At 49.0% G+C, this 14,994-nt stretch overlaps 4 protein-coding genes and 2 non-coding genes across 6 annotated transcripts; 4 read left to right on the top strand and 2 right to left on the bottom strand.

Annotated features, from left to right (window-relative positions):
• Positions 1-553: 553 nt before the first annotated feature.
• I302_104416 (uncharacterized protein) lies at positions 554-3,130 on the top strand (the record flags this gene model as incomplete). Its single annotated transcript, XM_019189776.1, has 6 exons — positions 554-1,056; positions 1,126-1,216; positions 1,286-1,475; positions 1,539-1,672; positions 1,741-2,638; positions 2,727-3,130. The coding sequence occupies 6 exons, from the start codon at positions 554-556 to the stop codon at positions 3,128-3,130; spliced, it is 2,220 nt and encodes a 739-aa protein (XP_019049338.1).
• Positions 3,131-3,386: 256 nt separating this feature from the next.
• On the bottom strand, positions 3,387-4,598 carry I302_104417 (uncharacterized protein; the record flags this gene model as incomplete). The annotated part of the gene is made up of 1 exon (XM_019189777.2): positions 3,387-4,598. One exon carries the CDS (start codon positions 4,596-4,598, stop codon positions 3,387-3,389), a length of 1,212 nt encoding a protein of 403 aa, XP_019049339.2.
• Positions 4,599-5,098: 500 nt separating this feature from the next.
• Positions 5,099-10,274, top strand: I302_104418 (uncharacterized protein; the record flags this gene model as incomplete). The annotated part of the gene is made up of 4 exons (XM_019189778.1): positions 5,099-5,255; positions 5,321-5,446; positions 5,542-7,236; positions 7,318-10,274. 4 exons carry the CDS (start codon positions 5,099-5,101, stop codon positions 10,272-10,274), a joined length of 4,935 nt encoding a protein of 1,644 aa, XP_019049340.1.
• Positions 10,275-10,711: 437 nt separating this feature from the next.
• I302_104419 (uncharacterized protein) lies at positions 10,712-12,267 on the bottom strand (the record flags this gene model as incomplete). Its single annotated transcript, XM_019189779.1, has 7 exons — positions 10,712-10,979; positions 11,045-11,167; positions 11,292-11,451; positions 11,546-11,707; positions 11,772-11,882; positions 11,952-12,040; positions 12,143-12,267. The coding sequence occupies 7 exons, from the start codon at positions 12,265-12,267 to the stop codon at positions 10,712-10,714; spliced, it is 1,038 nt and encodes a 345-aa protein (XP_019049341.1).
• A 796-nt stretch (positions 12,268-13,063) lies between these two features.
• I302_104420 lies at positions 13,064-13,163 on the top strand. The gene has a single exon. It is a non-coding gene; the product is annotated as a tRNA-Asn (tRNA).
• A 1,690-nt stretch (positions 13,164-14,853) lies between these two features.
• Positions 14,854-14,967, top strand: I302_104421. The gene has a single exon (XR_002022021.2). It is a non-coding gene; the product is annotated as a 5S ribosomal RNA (ribosomal RNA).
• Positions 14,968-14,994: the final 27 nt, after the last annotated feature.

A 14,994-nucleotide genomic window follows, 5' to 3' on the forward strand; every position in this document is an offset into this window, starting at 1 on the left:
TGTCACTGTGCATTTATCTAGTAGTGGGAGATAGCATTCCCAACTATCGCTTGACGTCATGAGCTAGTATGCAGATCTGATCGGTCATCTCCGCCTCGCCGCAGGGAATTTCGGGATCCACCTAAACACAAATTTTGAGTTTTCGGATTTGACCGATGGCAATTGTCACCCATTCTCCTATATATAGCAGTCGGACGACCGAGATGGAGATAGATCTCTTGACGATCTACTTGTTCTTTTCGTCTATTCTCTTATCGTTTCAATCATACACGACTCCCTTGTGTATAGCTTTGTGACTTTATATGCCCGTAGAACCTTCAAAAGAGGCTCACAGGACTCGGTATAGGCCATTAGACTGTCCGCTCCATCAATTCGCGGCGTTGAATGCCGGTCATCCGAGAAGATCGGTATTTATACCCTCTTTCGATTCGAGTGCCTAAAAATAAATCAAATCCAGAGGCAACAACATTACTCAAATCTTGACCATCCTTAATATCAATCTTAGCCTTGGAACACCTCACCTTGTATATATAGACGGCGGTGGTGAAGCATCATGACCACACCGACTTCCAAGACACCCACCTTACCTATATCGACGCGACCACCTATAATACCCTCCAACACGCGTAAATCGACTAGACGAAATTCGATCTTACTCTCGCCCCAGATCGATAATAATGGATTATCACGCGTCCCAACTTCTGGTAGTACACACACACGAAATGCCCTAGTACGGATGGCAACTCACGAGACTGGTGAATATTATCCTGAAGATGATCGGGACGAGGATGGGCTACATACCCACGACGAACATGAACATGAGGATGGATCACCAGTACAGTCGCGGAGGAACAGTGATCAGCCGAATATGAATGCCGCTCAGGAGCAAGAAGCGGTAGACGAAGAGAAGAAGATCGAAGGTAGAAAATCAAGGTTCGGGAAAAAGAAGGAACCTGAATTGCAGGATCAGACGAACCTCTTACCTGTTAAACAGGTCATTGCTGTATTCCTTGGATTGACTTGCGCGTTGTTCTGTGCTCTGTTGGACCAGACCATGTAAGCTCCAACTATCTCCCGGGATCAAAGTCAGATATTTTGGCTGATCATACGTGGAATTGGATATAGCGTTACGACTGCACTGCCTACACTGGGTAAAGTCTTCAACAGGGCCGATATTAGTTCTTGGGTCGGGACTGCTTATCTCCTTACTTCAACCGTAAGCTTAGCCAGTATCTACTATCTTACTCCAGGAGACAAAGCTTATCACCACCTTTTGTTCATATAGACTGCTCAACCCATCTATGGGCGAGTATCCGACATATTTGGGCGGAAATTCACTTTGCTCGGTTGCCTGTTAATCTTCTTGCTGGGATCCCTGGCTTGTGCGCTGGCGCAGTCAATGATCCAATTGATCATCTTTAGAGCTATACAAGGTATAGGAGGTGGAGGTATCTTGACTTTGTCGATGATCATCAGTGAGTCGCCCCCCTTTTCAGTCACCGGAGAGGACTCAGTCTGATTGATGACATGCTTTTCAGTCTCCGATGTTGTCTCAATCAAGGAAAGAGGTAAATACCAAGGTATAACAGGTGTCGTCGTTGCGCTCGCCAACTCTTGCGGTCCTATCATCGGTGGAGTGTTCACCGAGAAGGTATCCTGGCGTTGGTGTTTCGTAAGTTGTTCTGAAATCGATTATCGAATGATAGAGGGATCAGCTGACCGCCAAGTTCGCAATCGCAGTACATCAACCTTCCTCTCACATCCCTGGCTATAGTCATCATCATCTTCCTACTCCCACTTCGACGAGTTCGCGGATCGATATGGGGCAAGCTCAAGAAACTGGATTTTTACGGTTCTCTCCTTACGCTCGGCTGGGCGTCGTTGATCCTCATCGCATTATCCTGGGGCGGTTCGCAATACGCTTGGGACTCGGCTGCTGTTCTCGCACCTTTACTCATAGGTGTGGCTTTACTCGGCGTTTTCCTGATCGTCGAATGGAAAGTCGTCTCTCTACCATTAGTGCCAATGAGGATATTCAAGAATCGATCCGTAGCTGCGTGTTACGCTACGACCCTGTTCAACGGTATGGCATTCTACGCCGCTCTATACTACCTTCCACAGTATTTCCAAGTTGTCCGAGAAACTTCGGCGATCCGATCGGGTGTTCTGACCTTCCCTCTGGCGTTGGTACAGACCGTCACGGCCTTCACATCAGGTATCATCCAGTCCAAAACGGGAGATTACTGGTGGAACCTTGTCATTGGCTTTACCATCTGGACGATCGGTCTGGGATTACTATCATCTATCAAACCTGATACCTCCGAGGCGTTGTTGGTGGTCTATCAAGCTATCACTGGTATAGGTGCTGGACAGACGTTCCAAACTTCCCTTGTGGCCATTCAATCGGGGGTGAAACGACAGGATATGGCTACTGCCACTGGCCTAAGAAATGCCTGTAGGATGTTGGGTGGGACGATCGCGCTGGCAGTGGGCAATGCCATTGTTAATAATAGGGTGAAGGAGGAGATTGGTGGGAGTTTGAGTGGTGATTTGTTGAATACTATTTTGGCGGATCCTACGCTGGTGAAGGAGTTGGATTTGACAACGGAGCAGGTCAACACTGTCATCCAAGCTTATTGTGAGTTGGTCTCCATTCATACCCAGATATCTTATCTGTAATGTGGAACGAGAGCAGGGATAGTGCTGACATTGCTTGATGATGGTAGCCAAAGGTATCAACGGTGTGTTCTACTTCACCACGCCCGTCATCGGTCTGTCCACAATCATAACCTTATTGTTCGTCAAGAATGTCAAATTGAAGAAAGGCGAGGACGAGGCTGCTAAGAAAGCGGAAGCGAAAGCATGGATCGAAAGTAAGAAAGCCAAAAGATCTGGCAAGAAGGGGCATGATCATCAGGATGAAGAAGCGGATCACGAGGATGAAGAGGCGGGCCCAACTGAGGCGGATGCGAATACGGTCGATTCGCATGGGAAGATCAGAGGTAGAGCTGATAGTGAACAGACTGTTACTGAAGCGTCTGTTGTGGGTGGAGAGGGAGTCAAAGAGGAATTGAAAGTTGCGGGAAAGAAGGAAGCTGAAGCATTGGCTGGACCGGAGAAGACAGCTTAATATAATACATGGGGGTTCGTCGAATATGTCAGGGAGTCTTGATCGGATAGAGGGTAATGCAGAACAGGATATAGGTATGGTAATTAGTCTGTTGTATTTTTAGCTGTCAAGGGAATAATGAATGATGCGGATGCATAACCTAACGATGCAATTATCGAGATCGTAATCTAGCCTTCTCTTCCCCGAACTTCTTCGCAGTTGGTCCGCATGAACTCCCAACATACCGTTCTCACACCTAAACCGATCCTTCTGTCTATCACTCCGTCTTGTCCAACCCCGCCTCCTCCAATTCATCGCCAACCGACCATCTTCTCATGCCCACCACCCTCACTCTGACGCCCCTCTCGGTACCCCACTCCTGCAATACATCCTTGACGGCCCTCTCATCGCCCTTCATCATGAACGGCTGTTCATACAATATCTCGTCGTTCTCAAACGGTCTGTCCTGCTTTTCTACAATCTTCGTCGGGAACCCTACGACCTGCCTCGCCACTGTCCTTGCTAACTCGTTCAAATCCGTTTCCAATTTCTCACCATTCGGTCCATGAATCAACGTGGCCATTGGTTTCTCCGCATCTATCGATTCGACCCCTAGTACTACTATTCCACCTACTTTGCCCTGCTTGTCGTTTGATCCGCCATGAGCGTATCCTGAGGGTACGAACCTGACCTCAGGTTTGGATGGGAAGGGAGCTGCGAATGAAGTTGCTCGTAATAACTTGAGGTTCTCTCCTGTCTGGGTGAGCGAGGAGAGGAGACTCTGTTTTATCGTTTGTGGGTCGGATGAGCTGGATATGGGATTAGGATGTGACGAAGATTCGCCGGAAGAGTTCTCCTGGGGGAGAGCAATGAGCGGTGCTGAAAGGAGAGATTCGGTGGGGAAATTCAAGATTGGATCTTTCTTGGAGTTTATATCGATTTCAACTGGATGGTCGATCTCTGACGGGACATCAAGAAAGGCAGTGGTTTCAGAGATATCTTTGGCGGTCTTGAGGAAAACTTGATTCCTCGCTACGAAATCAGTCTCACACCCTAGATGAACCATCCCTACCCTCTTCCCCCCCAGGAGACTGATGGAGATGACTCCCTCGTCGGTGGATCGGCCTGATACTTTTGCTGCCTTCTTCTCTGCGCTGTCGGAAGATGACGAGGATGTTTTCAAGTATTCAAGAGCAGCTTTCAAGTCGAGGCCGGATTTCTCGAGGGCTTCTCTAGCTTGAGCGAGGGGGACGGGGAACTCTTTTCGGAGTGAGGCGATCAGGTTGATGGGGACTTTGGTCTTTTGGGCGTTTAGGTGGAAGGGGGTGGTGGAGAGGGATCGGGATCGGAGGGTGGGGGTGAAGGGGGATCGGAGGAGGGAGGATGATGCCCGGGGAGGAGATGGGACATGGTGGGTGGATGTTCTGCTCTGCTGATGAATTCGAGTCTGCAGGTTGGAGAAAGGAGGACGTTTTACAAGTAGGGCCATAATTACAATTTCGAGATGGACCGGAACATCTCTCTCTCTCTTTCTCTCTCTCTCATCACTTGAACCCTTGTAGACATGATCTTGTCACGTGACATCCTCATAATCCTTACCATCCACCTCTTATGACCATGTAAACTGATTTCGATTTCGAATGAATCGCACGCCATGCATACTGGTCCTGGGCACACGGGATAGCTGCATCCAACCGCATGAATCACATCTCCCTCATGCATGATTGAGCAATAGAGCAATAGATGAGTACAGTACCAAGTAGATTGGCGTGACTCTGATGTCAGCTTGAGCCACTTGACAGGAATGCAATTGCGTGTCCCACTTAAGGGGTTGAGTGCCTGTTCCCAAAGTCAAAGTCAAAATGTTGAGACATGGATCTTTCAATGTTGTTATTGTTGATCCATAACTTATCCTCATAACATCAATCGACGGTCCCAGCAAGCAGAACATAGCACAGGTGTTGGTAGCCTGTAGCACTTCCGATCAAGATGGCCAAGAAGAAAGCGTCTGCTGAGAATGGAACACCCAACCACGCTGGACCTTCGACCGAAGTTACCTCTGCGACACCGTTGAATGAGGATATTAAAGGTCCTACGGTGTTCTTCCAATTAGCGGATGGGTCAGGTAAGACCAAGAGGAAGCTTAGTAAGTCTTACAAACACTTCCTGACTGCATTGCCACCACTTGCTGATTACTCGTACATATTGTAGAGCAAAATGCTACATTCGACTCTATCCTATCGAAAACAATCAACAAATTAGCACCGGAAGTGAACATTCAGCAAATCAGGCTGTCCCATGTGAGAGATCAAGGTAGAGAGGTAGATCTCATAGATGGTGAGTATGATGGTCTATCGTGAACGCTTCATGCTCCACACATCTGTCAGCTTCGTTGTCACAGAGCTTGCACATTTGAGCTGACGACATCGCAGAATATGACTATGCTTCATTCCAGCGACGAGCGTTCGACAACCCTTCAACACCCCAGACTATCAAGGTATACATTCCTGGATCGTCCTTTCATCCCACCCCTGGCCCCTCAGCCCCATTGTCTGACCGACCTCAATCTCCGTCGCCAGCAGGATTAGCGAATAGTAATGTCTCTATATTCGAGACACCAAAGGGGAAATCAAAGAAAGATAGAAAGGGGAAACAGAAGGCTCAAGATGATACGCCTCAGCAAGCAGAAGCTCATGGTACCTCTCAATTGGCCGAGACAACACCTCTAGCAGCTTCCTCGCCTGCACCGTCAACGCCTGCAGGTGACCAGGTTCCGGTTCCCAAATCAAGCAAGAAAAGAAAACACCAAGACACGGAACGCAGAAAATCTCGGGTGTCATCCTCATCATTCGACGCTCCGTCCGCTGATCACCCTCCTATCCTCACTAAAGACAGCATCTCTACCTCACCTACCAATGCATCAATGTCATCACCAAACAAGAGTAGAAAGCGCAAGAGGCTGTCTGAACTTCCTACAGATTTCCAAATACCACTTCCCCCGGCATCGCCAACGCCATCGCCTTCTCCATCTGCCAACACCAGTGAAACCCGACAGCGGAGATCCAAAAGTCCCGAGAAGAAAAAGAGGAGGAAAGCGAAAAAGAACCAGGAGGAGGGTACGGAACAAAGATCCGTCGTTCACCCTTCTCCCGCTGTTCAGATCCACCTTTCCTCGGCAAGTCCAGCGGTATCTCCTTATCAGAAGTTGAACAAGTACAAACCTGCCACACCCAGTCCTTTGGGTCGGATGCCTACCCCTTCGGTGGATGGTGATGCAGATGAAGACAGCATTCAAGGCGAATCACCCAAATCGCCTAAGGTGATTGAAGAGCCACCTAAATCTCCTACGAAAGAAAAGAAGAAGAGGGGCAAGAAGGATAAGAAGAAATCGGAGGAAGTAGCTCAAAACGAAGAGCTTCCTACAGTGGAGAGTCAAGCTGAAGGTGAAGATGAAGCTGAAATGCAAGTGGATGAACCGAGTGTGATAGAATTTCCAAAGAAACAGAGTAGCAAGGAGAAGGAGAAGGATTCGGTGGAGGAGATTGGATCACCGACTGAGATCATTCAACCCGAATCATTAGTGGAAACACCTGTGCAGGCTGATACGCCTACACCGTCCAAGAAGGAGAAGAAAAAGTCCAGAAAGAAACAGGAAGTAAATGTAGCGGCTGCTCAACCTGATGCGGAAGTTGTTCCAGCGTCAGAAAGTGCAGCTATGGACGTGGATCAAGGGGGTCAGTCTGCAGCTGAGATAGAACTCGATGCTAGTTCTTCAAGGAAGGCCGCTCCTCCTCTCGAATCAGGACCTAGACGAATCACGAACATCATCCCCCTGTCTTCCCCTTATATCCTATACGTACGACCCAATGACCCTTTACCGTTCGTCACTGCAAGGTACAACTCGTCAACTTTCGAGAGGAAAGCTCAGAAGACCTATGGCAAATCTGCAAGATCGGTCACCCCGCCGGAGGATGTCGTCATGGATGATGATGCGATATTGTTAGAAGAGGAAGAATTGCCGAAATCTCCAGAACCACCAAGTAAGGTGGAAGTTGCCCAGAAGAAGAAGAGAAAGAGTGGGGTATCAGATGAACAGGCGGAAAAGCAGAAGGAAGGAGTGATAAATGGTGAGTGCATTTGCACAGCCCATGCCCATGGTCAGGCTCAAACTTACTGAACTATAATGCTGAAATACCTACCTCGTATAGCCCCTTCTCCTACTACATCTTCGACCATGGCTCAATCCCCTCTGTCCACCACATCATCTAATGATCTCTCCAAATCTCGAAGGCATCTCTCATCGGAATACCATCTGAAACTAGCTGCGCGTGGGCACTGCATCATCTGTGATGGCGACGCTCACTTGCAAAAAGATTGTCCAGCTGTTGCGCAGGGACCGGATCGCCTAAGGGAGTTGTTGGAGAAGAAGAGACAGGAGCAGGACGATCCTTTGGCGGAAGCTAGTATAGAGGCTATCGAAATGTGGATCGACCGCTTGGCTAAGATCACAAGGAGTGTCAAAGGTACTAGCTCGCCTGCGGATCCATCGAAAAAGGGAGAACAGCGAGTTGTTTCGAGTCCCACTTCCATCCAGAATTCGGCCACTACTCAAAGTGAAAAGCCAACAGCGCTAAGGGATGAAGAGGATGCTCCTATCAAGACTGTTGAACTTGTAAACAAGGCTACTTCGAGAATATCGGTATCTCCTGAGCCAGAACCGGTGATTGAAGCAGTATCCTCACCAACATCACCACCACCAGCAGAAGCAGATCCGACATCAACATCTCAACAAGAACCAGCACCCGAACCAACAGTGGCATCAGAAATAGAATCTATCTCGGAACCGGAATCATCGCCAGCGCCCGAGCCTTCACCCTCGCCCTCGCCAGCACCACCACCCATCCTATCCCAGCAGTCTCAACCTGCTCAATCGCCTTCAAGAGATCACAGCGCACCCCCAATCTACCTCAAAGCTCTTGCGACCAAAGCGGGATCAGTATCTGGTCTAAGTGTATCCGATGCTGTAATAGAAACCGGAAGCTCCGCATCTGAAAGCGACAGCGATGAGGAATCTGGTTCTGATTCAGATGCTGAAAGCAGCAGTTCGAAAGGTTCGCGAGCGACCAGCAGCCGCAGTCAAAGCAGGAGTCGCTCCCCCTCGCCCCTTGTTGGTCAACGTACAGGATCTCTCGGTACTCCCTCACTCACCGACTTCATGTCAATGCCTCTTTCGCAGAAGCTCAAGCAGCGGGCTAGACAGTCAGCAGCGGGAATGATGGAGGTGGAGATGGACGAGGAGATTCAAGAAGCTTCAGACAATGAATCGAGTCCTGAACGTCAACTGCCTCTTTCTTCTTTTGCTGGACGAGCAAGAGGAGGATCGGAGAGTTCTGTCGGAGAATTTGCGGATGAAAAGTCTGACGAAGAGCCGGACATGGAGGAAGATGAGGTGATGCCTTTCACTCAATCGGTCGCCGCCGAACCTAATCAAGAGGAGCAAGGGGAAACCATCGAAAGTGCTCTTGGAGAAGCGCGAAAATCCCCCTCGCCCCCTTCTACCCATCAATCCAAACGATCCTTCACCGATCTCGCCGATGTGTCCAGTCCCACACCCATTGTCGCTGAATTCCCTGGATCGATCGCCCTACAAGAAGCGATCGATGAAGATGACGCCCCGGAGAGAATGATGGATGGTGATGCCAGCGTGAGGAATGAGGATTGTAAGACCGGTCATATCATATCGCAGGGCTTGATGTCGCCCCCTTCTTCCTCTGGCGAAGACCTGCAAGAAGAACCTTCCGAGCCAATGCCCGCTACGCAGCTGGTTGATGGTGATGCTCAAGATGAGGAAGCTACCCCTCGACCACTCAGACGACGGGTGACTCGTGCCAAGGCCACGGAAGAATCGGAACTTGCTGCTCCAATCGACATTCGCTTGTCTTCCTCACAACCGGTACCATCTGCATCATCCTCTAGACAACTTCGCTCGATGTCTAGAGAACTCAGTGCTGAACCTTCGTCGCCGCGAATGACCACTCGACGAGTGTCGGCATCGCAACCTGTACTCTCAAGCAGATTGAGATCGGTATCTCCTTCCAATGCTCCCGCTAGAAGAAGCTCCAGGCGGACCACCCCTTCCTCTCAGATCGATGAACTCGCCTCTTCACCTCAGGTACCGCTCAGGCGAAGCTCCCGAAGGGGGTCAACACCGCTTAGATCGTCTCAAGCTGAACAGTTGGAATCGTCCCCTCCTAATGTCATGAAGACTCCGGCTCCTATTCCTGAAGAGGACGAGTCTGCAGCCGAGGACAACGAACAGCCCCAGCAAACCCCAGAAGCACTGAAGACGCCACTGGTCCCTGAAACTCAAGAGAGTGTACCCCGTCGAGGATCACGATCGAGACCTTCGCCCTTGTTCATGTCTCAGGGATCTCAAATACCGCAAACTCAAGCCTACAACCTTTACCCTAACTTGCCTTCTTCAGACACCGGTGCGAGTGTAGATGAAACTCCTAAAGGCAGAACGAACGGAGTTGCGGAATCGCCACTGTCTTCTAGAAAGGCCAATGGGTTGGGCAGGAAAGCTAGTCTTAGATTTACCAGTCCTATAATCGAGGAGGATACGACGAGAGGAGATCAAGTGAAGGACTCGCAGCCTCAGGAAGAATCCGAACATGAGGTCAATGGGAATGGTAAACCCGCTTCATCAGAGGGTTCAGCCTCAGCGTCCGAATCGGAAGATGAGTTACCCCCTGTGCAGTTACCAAGATTACGATCGTCCAGATCCACTCCGTCGTTATATCCCGGTTTACCAAAACCTAAACAACTATCGTCGTTTCAGCCGAATACACACACCGCCATACCCAGTGCCTTCCCCGCCTTATCAGCCTTGTCAAAAGATTTCATCACTAGAAGAGCCTCCTTTGGAGTTGGTGGACCCCAGAAGTCGAATCAACCTAGAATGAGTTTACCTGCCAGTGGGTTCTCGAAGTCTCAACCTCAGCCTACCACTAAGAGCGATGATGAGAGTGAGAGTGGGTCGGGTTCGGACTCGGACTCGAGTGAAGAGGAGAAGACGCCTGCGGGGTTGAAAGGACGGTTCGCGAAAGGTGGGAGGGAGAGGAAGAAGAGGTTTTCGGCGAGTCAGCCTAATATCGGGTGGTAGTGGTAGGGATATGGAATTGATGTCTGCTTAATATTATCATCTTGACAACTTATGCTTTTATAACTATCAGTTTTGAACTATCGTATCTTCTATCGTCATTCCAGATGAATACATTATACTGCTTTTGGGTCACTTGTTCTGCTCATATATACCACTTCATCGGATATCCTGTTTTATATGATACCATATCAATGCTACGTGATATGATAATTCGTTACTTAGAGCTGCTGCATCGTGCTATCACGAAGGTCCTTGTTGACTGGCATAGGGTATTGGAATACATCTATTGAGATACCATGATTGTATAACAGAAACACTGTCCGTCTACTGAAATTGGAACGTGCAAGGGGTGATCCTGACTTTACTATCGATTCCTGTAAGAAAGATATACCTTTCTTTGCCTTTCCGCCTGATCAAACCGTCACCATAAGTCCACCCTACAAAGCCTTCTCATTACTACCTCTACTATCCGTCCCACTAGTATCTTCGTTCCTGTTTACCTGCGACTGGCCATTGAAGGGCTGTTGAGCCTCCGCAGTGTTCATGTCGGAACCGTTCTCCTGATCGTTCGCCACCTGCCCCTTGGCGGGGAACTGGAGGTATTTCCCAGGCCAGAAGTAACAGTAGGTCGCGATACCCAGTAACAATGGGAGGGTGTCGAGGCCTAGGTAGTATCTCTCGTGGGTGGCGAGGTACCCGATGTAGCTGCGCGTGAAAACGTGATTAGCATGTTTGTACGACACGACCTCATACATTGAGTGTAGACTTACCCCTCGCTCAATTCCACCGTTCGGAAGATACTTCGGATGATAAAGCAGATACAGGTGAATCCCATGGCCCAGTAAAGGGGCTTCCATCCAGGTTTGGCCCATAGTTCCTTGTCGTTCTTCCAGCTATGTGAAGGCAACGGGGTATCAGCTTTTGTCAACAATCAACGGGAAGGTATTTGAATGCGCTAGGGGAGATATTCATGATTGTTTTCCACCGGGATCTCGAACCTTGGTCTCGACCACTCACGCTCTTACACCAAACACAATCCACATTCCGCTGAACAAGACGAAACTTGCTAATTGCGCTGCGATACCGGCTAAGAAGATGTTCCCACCCGCTTCGGCAGTTTTGATATCTTTCGAAATTGAGAGACCACCACCGGCAGCTTGGATGAGGAAGGTGACAACTGGAAGTCGCAATGGGGTTAGCCGAGGTAGCGAAAGTATTGTAGGCACTCTTGAATGAAATGTTGTGCTTGTCAGAGGGATAGTGTGACTCACTATCGGAGATGATGAATGTCCATGAGACCCAGTTCGCTTTCAGTGGTCTAAGGTGTTCGTTCTTATTCAAATATTGTACCAGTCTACCTAGCAGGATATAGTCTCCAGCTAAGAAGGCGCATGGTGAGAGTACGACGAAGAGGTAGCAGACGATATACAATCCTATATTGTAGCATGTATTCAGTTGATACTGTGAAACTGGCTTCTCATGAGATCTTCCACTTACCAGAACTATGAGGGTTCTTCCTGAATGCTACTCTCAATACCAACCCCAGTCCCTCGAACCATGCACCGATGACTAGACACAAGAAGTAATTGGCCTTTTGCCTGAATGAGCCTGTAATGTATAACACTCGTATTAGCATGACGTCTTTTGTCATTTCCCATGAATTCTTGAGTGACTCACGATACGTCAAGATAGCAGCTACGATAAAGTACAGCACCGCCGCTGCGATGTTGATAGCTTGGTTTGGGATGTATCGTAGCGGATTACATCTGCAGCATGGGCCGATCGCATCAGCTAAGCAATTCCACGTGAGATGGGCGATCTCAATAGCGGCTACGAGGAGAACACTTGTTGGACTACCTTGGACTCACATATCCTGTGCTGGGTTCGCGTACGGATCGTCGGGACAATCCAAATCTATCTTTCTTGCAAAGGCGGTCGAGACGAATGCTAAGATTGTCAAGACCTTGACCAGGGGGGAGCTGAGACGGGGCATGGTGGCGTGTAGACTTGAGCGGGAGTGTATTGAAGCTTCTAGGTATGAGTGGTTTCCTTAAAGTTCGCCGAGTGGATGTAGTGGTCGAGAGGATTGGGAAGACTTGGGCTCGTACGATCTATGATGAACAGGTTGACCTCCTAGATGAATGTTGTCTCGCTTCGCCTCCGATGATCCGGATCCAAACAACGATTACGATCCAAACCGTAACTTTCTGGCTTACGAGAGTGACAATATTTTCGAGAATGAAGATATGTATATCTACAGCTTATATATGTATTCTCAACTCGCTGTCAATTCAATATCACTCATCCCAACTTATCTTGGCGAATGCTTGTACTGCGTCTCGATCATATCGTCCTGCACATGTGGTGCGATTCCATTGTTTTGAAAATGAAATCATTGCCGGGCGCCGATATCCAAGCCAAAGGCAGGCACGAATCTCACTTCAACACGGCGACATCCAGGGACTTCTCCGTGTCTGATCCTAGGGACCTTTGATTCCACCTGCAGAGGAGTGGAAATACATGTCTAAGAGGATGCATACGGCGGCCGTCGTATCTTAGAATCTCGATCGCATCGTTCGTGCACAGCACTCGAGGTATTCGGCCTCGATCGTGGCTGCAGGTGCCCGCACAGTAGATACGGCCTTTCGGCACAAAACCGGAAGCAACCTCTCGTTGACCGGCGGTAGGAAGACGATTTTTGGCAGACAGAACACCTGTAATCTCGCTTTGCGTCCCAAAACTCTGAAAACGGCTATATGTAACGTTGTTTACTAAGCCAAACATCCAAATGTCCCATGGCCAAGTTGGTTAAGGCATCCGACTGTTAACAAAAGCAGCGTCTTCGGGCGGAAAATCGGAAGATCGACGGTTCGACCCCGTCTGGGACAGTGTTTTTGCGTTCTTTTTGCATCTGTGAGTCGACAGAATCGATGGGGATGGGAATCGTGTCTGGATTGAATTGGGATGCACCAGGAGCCACAAGAAGTGAATGTGGCGTCCGAGGTGGGATTACGGTTCAGTGCCACACTCCAAGCCACACGCGCGGCAGAAGACGAAAATACCACGTGGAAGATGCCAACCCTGAGGATTTGCCACCTCTTAGCTTGCCATACTATGGGTAACACCGCCGAACGACAGCGGAGATTACCGGAACTGATCTCCCTTTGACTGTACCCATGTACCCTAAGAACCCTGCTCACATGGGTAACACGTGGATCATCCATCAGACCTAATCGTGTTCGAGGTACATGCATGGACAGCTGAGCTCTCACACCTACATGCATGTAGAAAGGATCCGCTTGGACTATTCGTGAGCTGCATCCACATGGACACATGAGTATATGACTTGTGCGTCAAATCCTGCTATCGTTGCAGATAGCGAGCGAGCGGACAGCCAATGATATGACGAATCAATGTTGTCAAGATCCTCACTACATGTATGAAGTCGGAGAAGTGAGATGGACATATGGTCCGTGCGTTATGTACGCCTGAGGCATCGCATCGCATTTATGATGTTACCGCTGGCGCAGATCGCGAGAAAAGGCAGTCACAGCTTGATGCATGGGCTGCATCTTCTCGAAGATCGCTTATGCACATACAAGAGCGTATTCTCAGACAAATCGCGACGACACTGCAGTGTGAGTCTGCAGTCTATGAATGACGCACATGTGGAAAACAATGAATGGGCGAGACGTATCACTGGACAGGGCGAGAGGCGGAAAGGAGTCGTCCGATGAGCAGAGGAGGAGAGAAGGGAGAAGAGAGACGGGGAGATGGGCTATGGGACCAAGGGAACGAGAAGGTGAACTGGATAGGAAGACCAAGCTGTATGATGCATCGGGCAAAGGGGACGAGACAGGTGAGAAAAGAGGAAGAAACTTCACAACAGGAGACTATACCCATATGGTTAATACAACCGAGCGAGTAACAAGTCGAAATCGCTCCTTATCACTCTGTATATACTGGCGACAGCTTCATCCTCACATAAGTATGAACTTCGACAAGACATGGGTGCCTGTCCTATCTGATTGTCTGACTGTAGATATGCTCTCTTTTGACGTCCGGCTGCAGTACCCACTTGTCTGCTTGCACTCTCAAACTCAAGCGAGCCTGCAAGTCGAGAGGACTAGGCGATCTTGAAAGACGAGGAGCCTACAACGATCGAATTCCTTCTCTGCAGATTCAAGCCAAACCTTCACATGTTGTTGGTTTTCACGAAAGGACGAGAGAAAGATGCTAAGCCGGTGAACAGATGCAGTATAAGAATACTTCCACAGCGTTCGATCGTTGTAGATCCCACTTTCAGGATCAAGAAAGAAAAGGCAAGTGTCGGTGTTTGCGGTGACAAATGCTACATCCTTTTTTTAGCTTTGCGCATCACGATTATGACGACCTCCATCTGACACATTGTAAGTAGGAAACACCACAACAAACACCAAAGATTACCTGTGAGGTCAGATTGGGAAATTTTTAATGGCTCTAACCCCTGTTTTCCACCTAAAAGGTCAGCCCATGTTGGTTGTGTTCTGTCGTGCTGACCAGAAAATACTATAACGACATCCTTGTGCTCGCTTTCATCTACGGCCACAGAATCCATAAAGCATCGCATCCCGTCAGCTCTACGAAATTAAGGTGGATGTCGCTCGGGTAGTACCAAGTTGGGGGACCACTTGGGAATACCGGGTGCCGTACTTTGACTATTTGGGCTTGGCAAAGCAAA

This window comes from Kwoniella bestiolae, chromosome 2 (genome assembly GCF_000512585.2).
Source record: "Kwoniella bestiolae CBS 10118 chromosome 2, complete sequence".
Classification (NCBI taxonomy): Eukaryota; Fungi; Basidiomycota; class Tremellomycetes; order Tremellales; family Cryptococcaceae; genus Kwoniella; species Kwoniella bestiolae.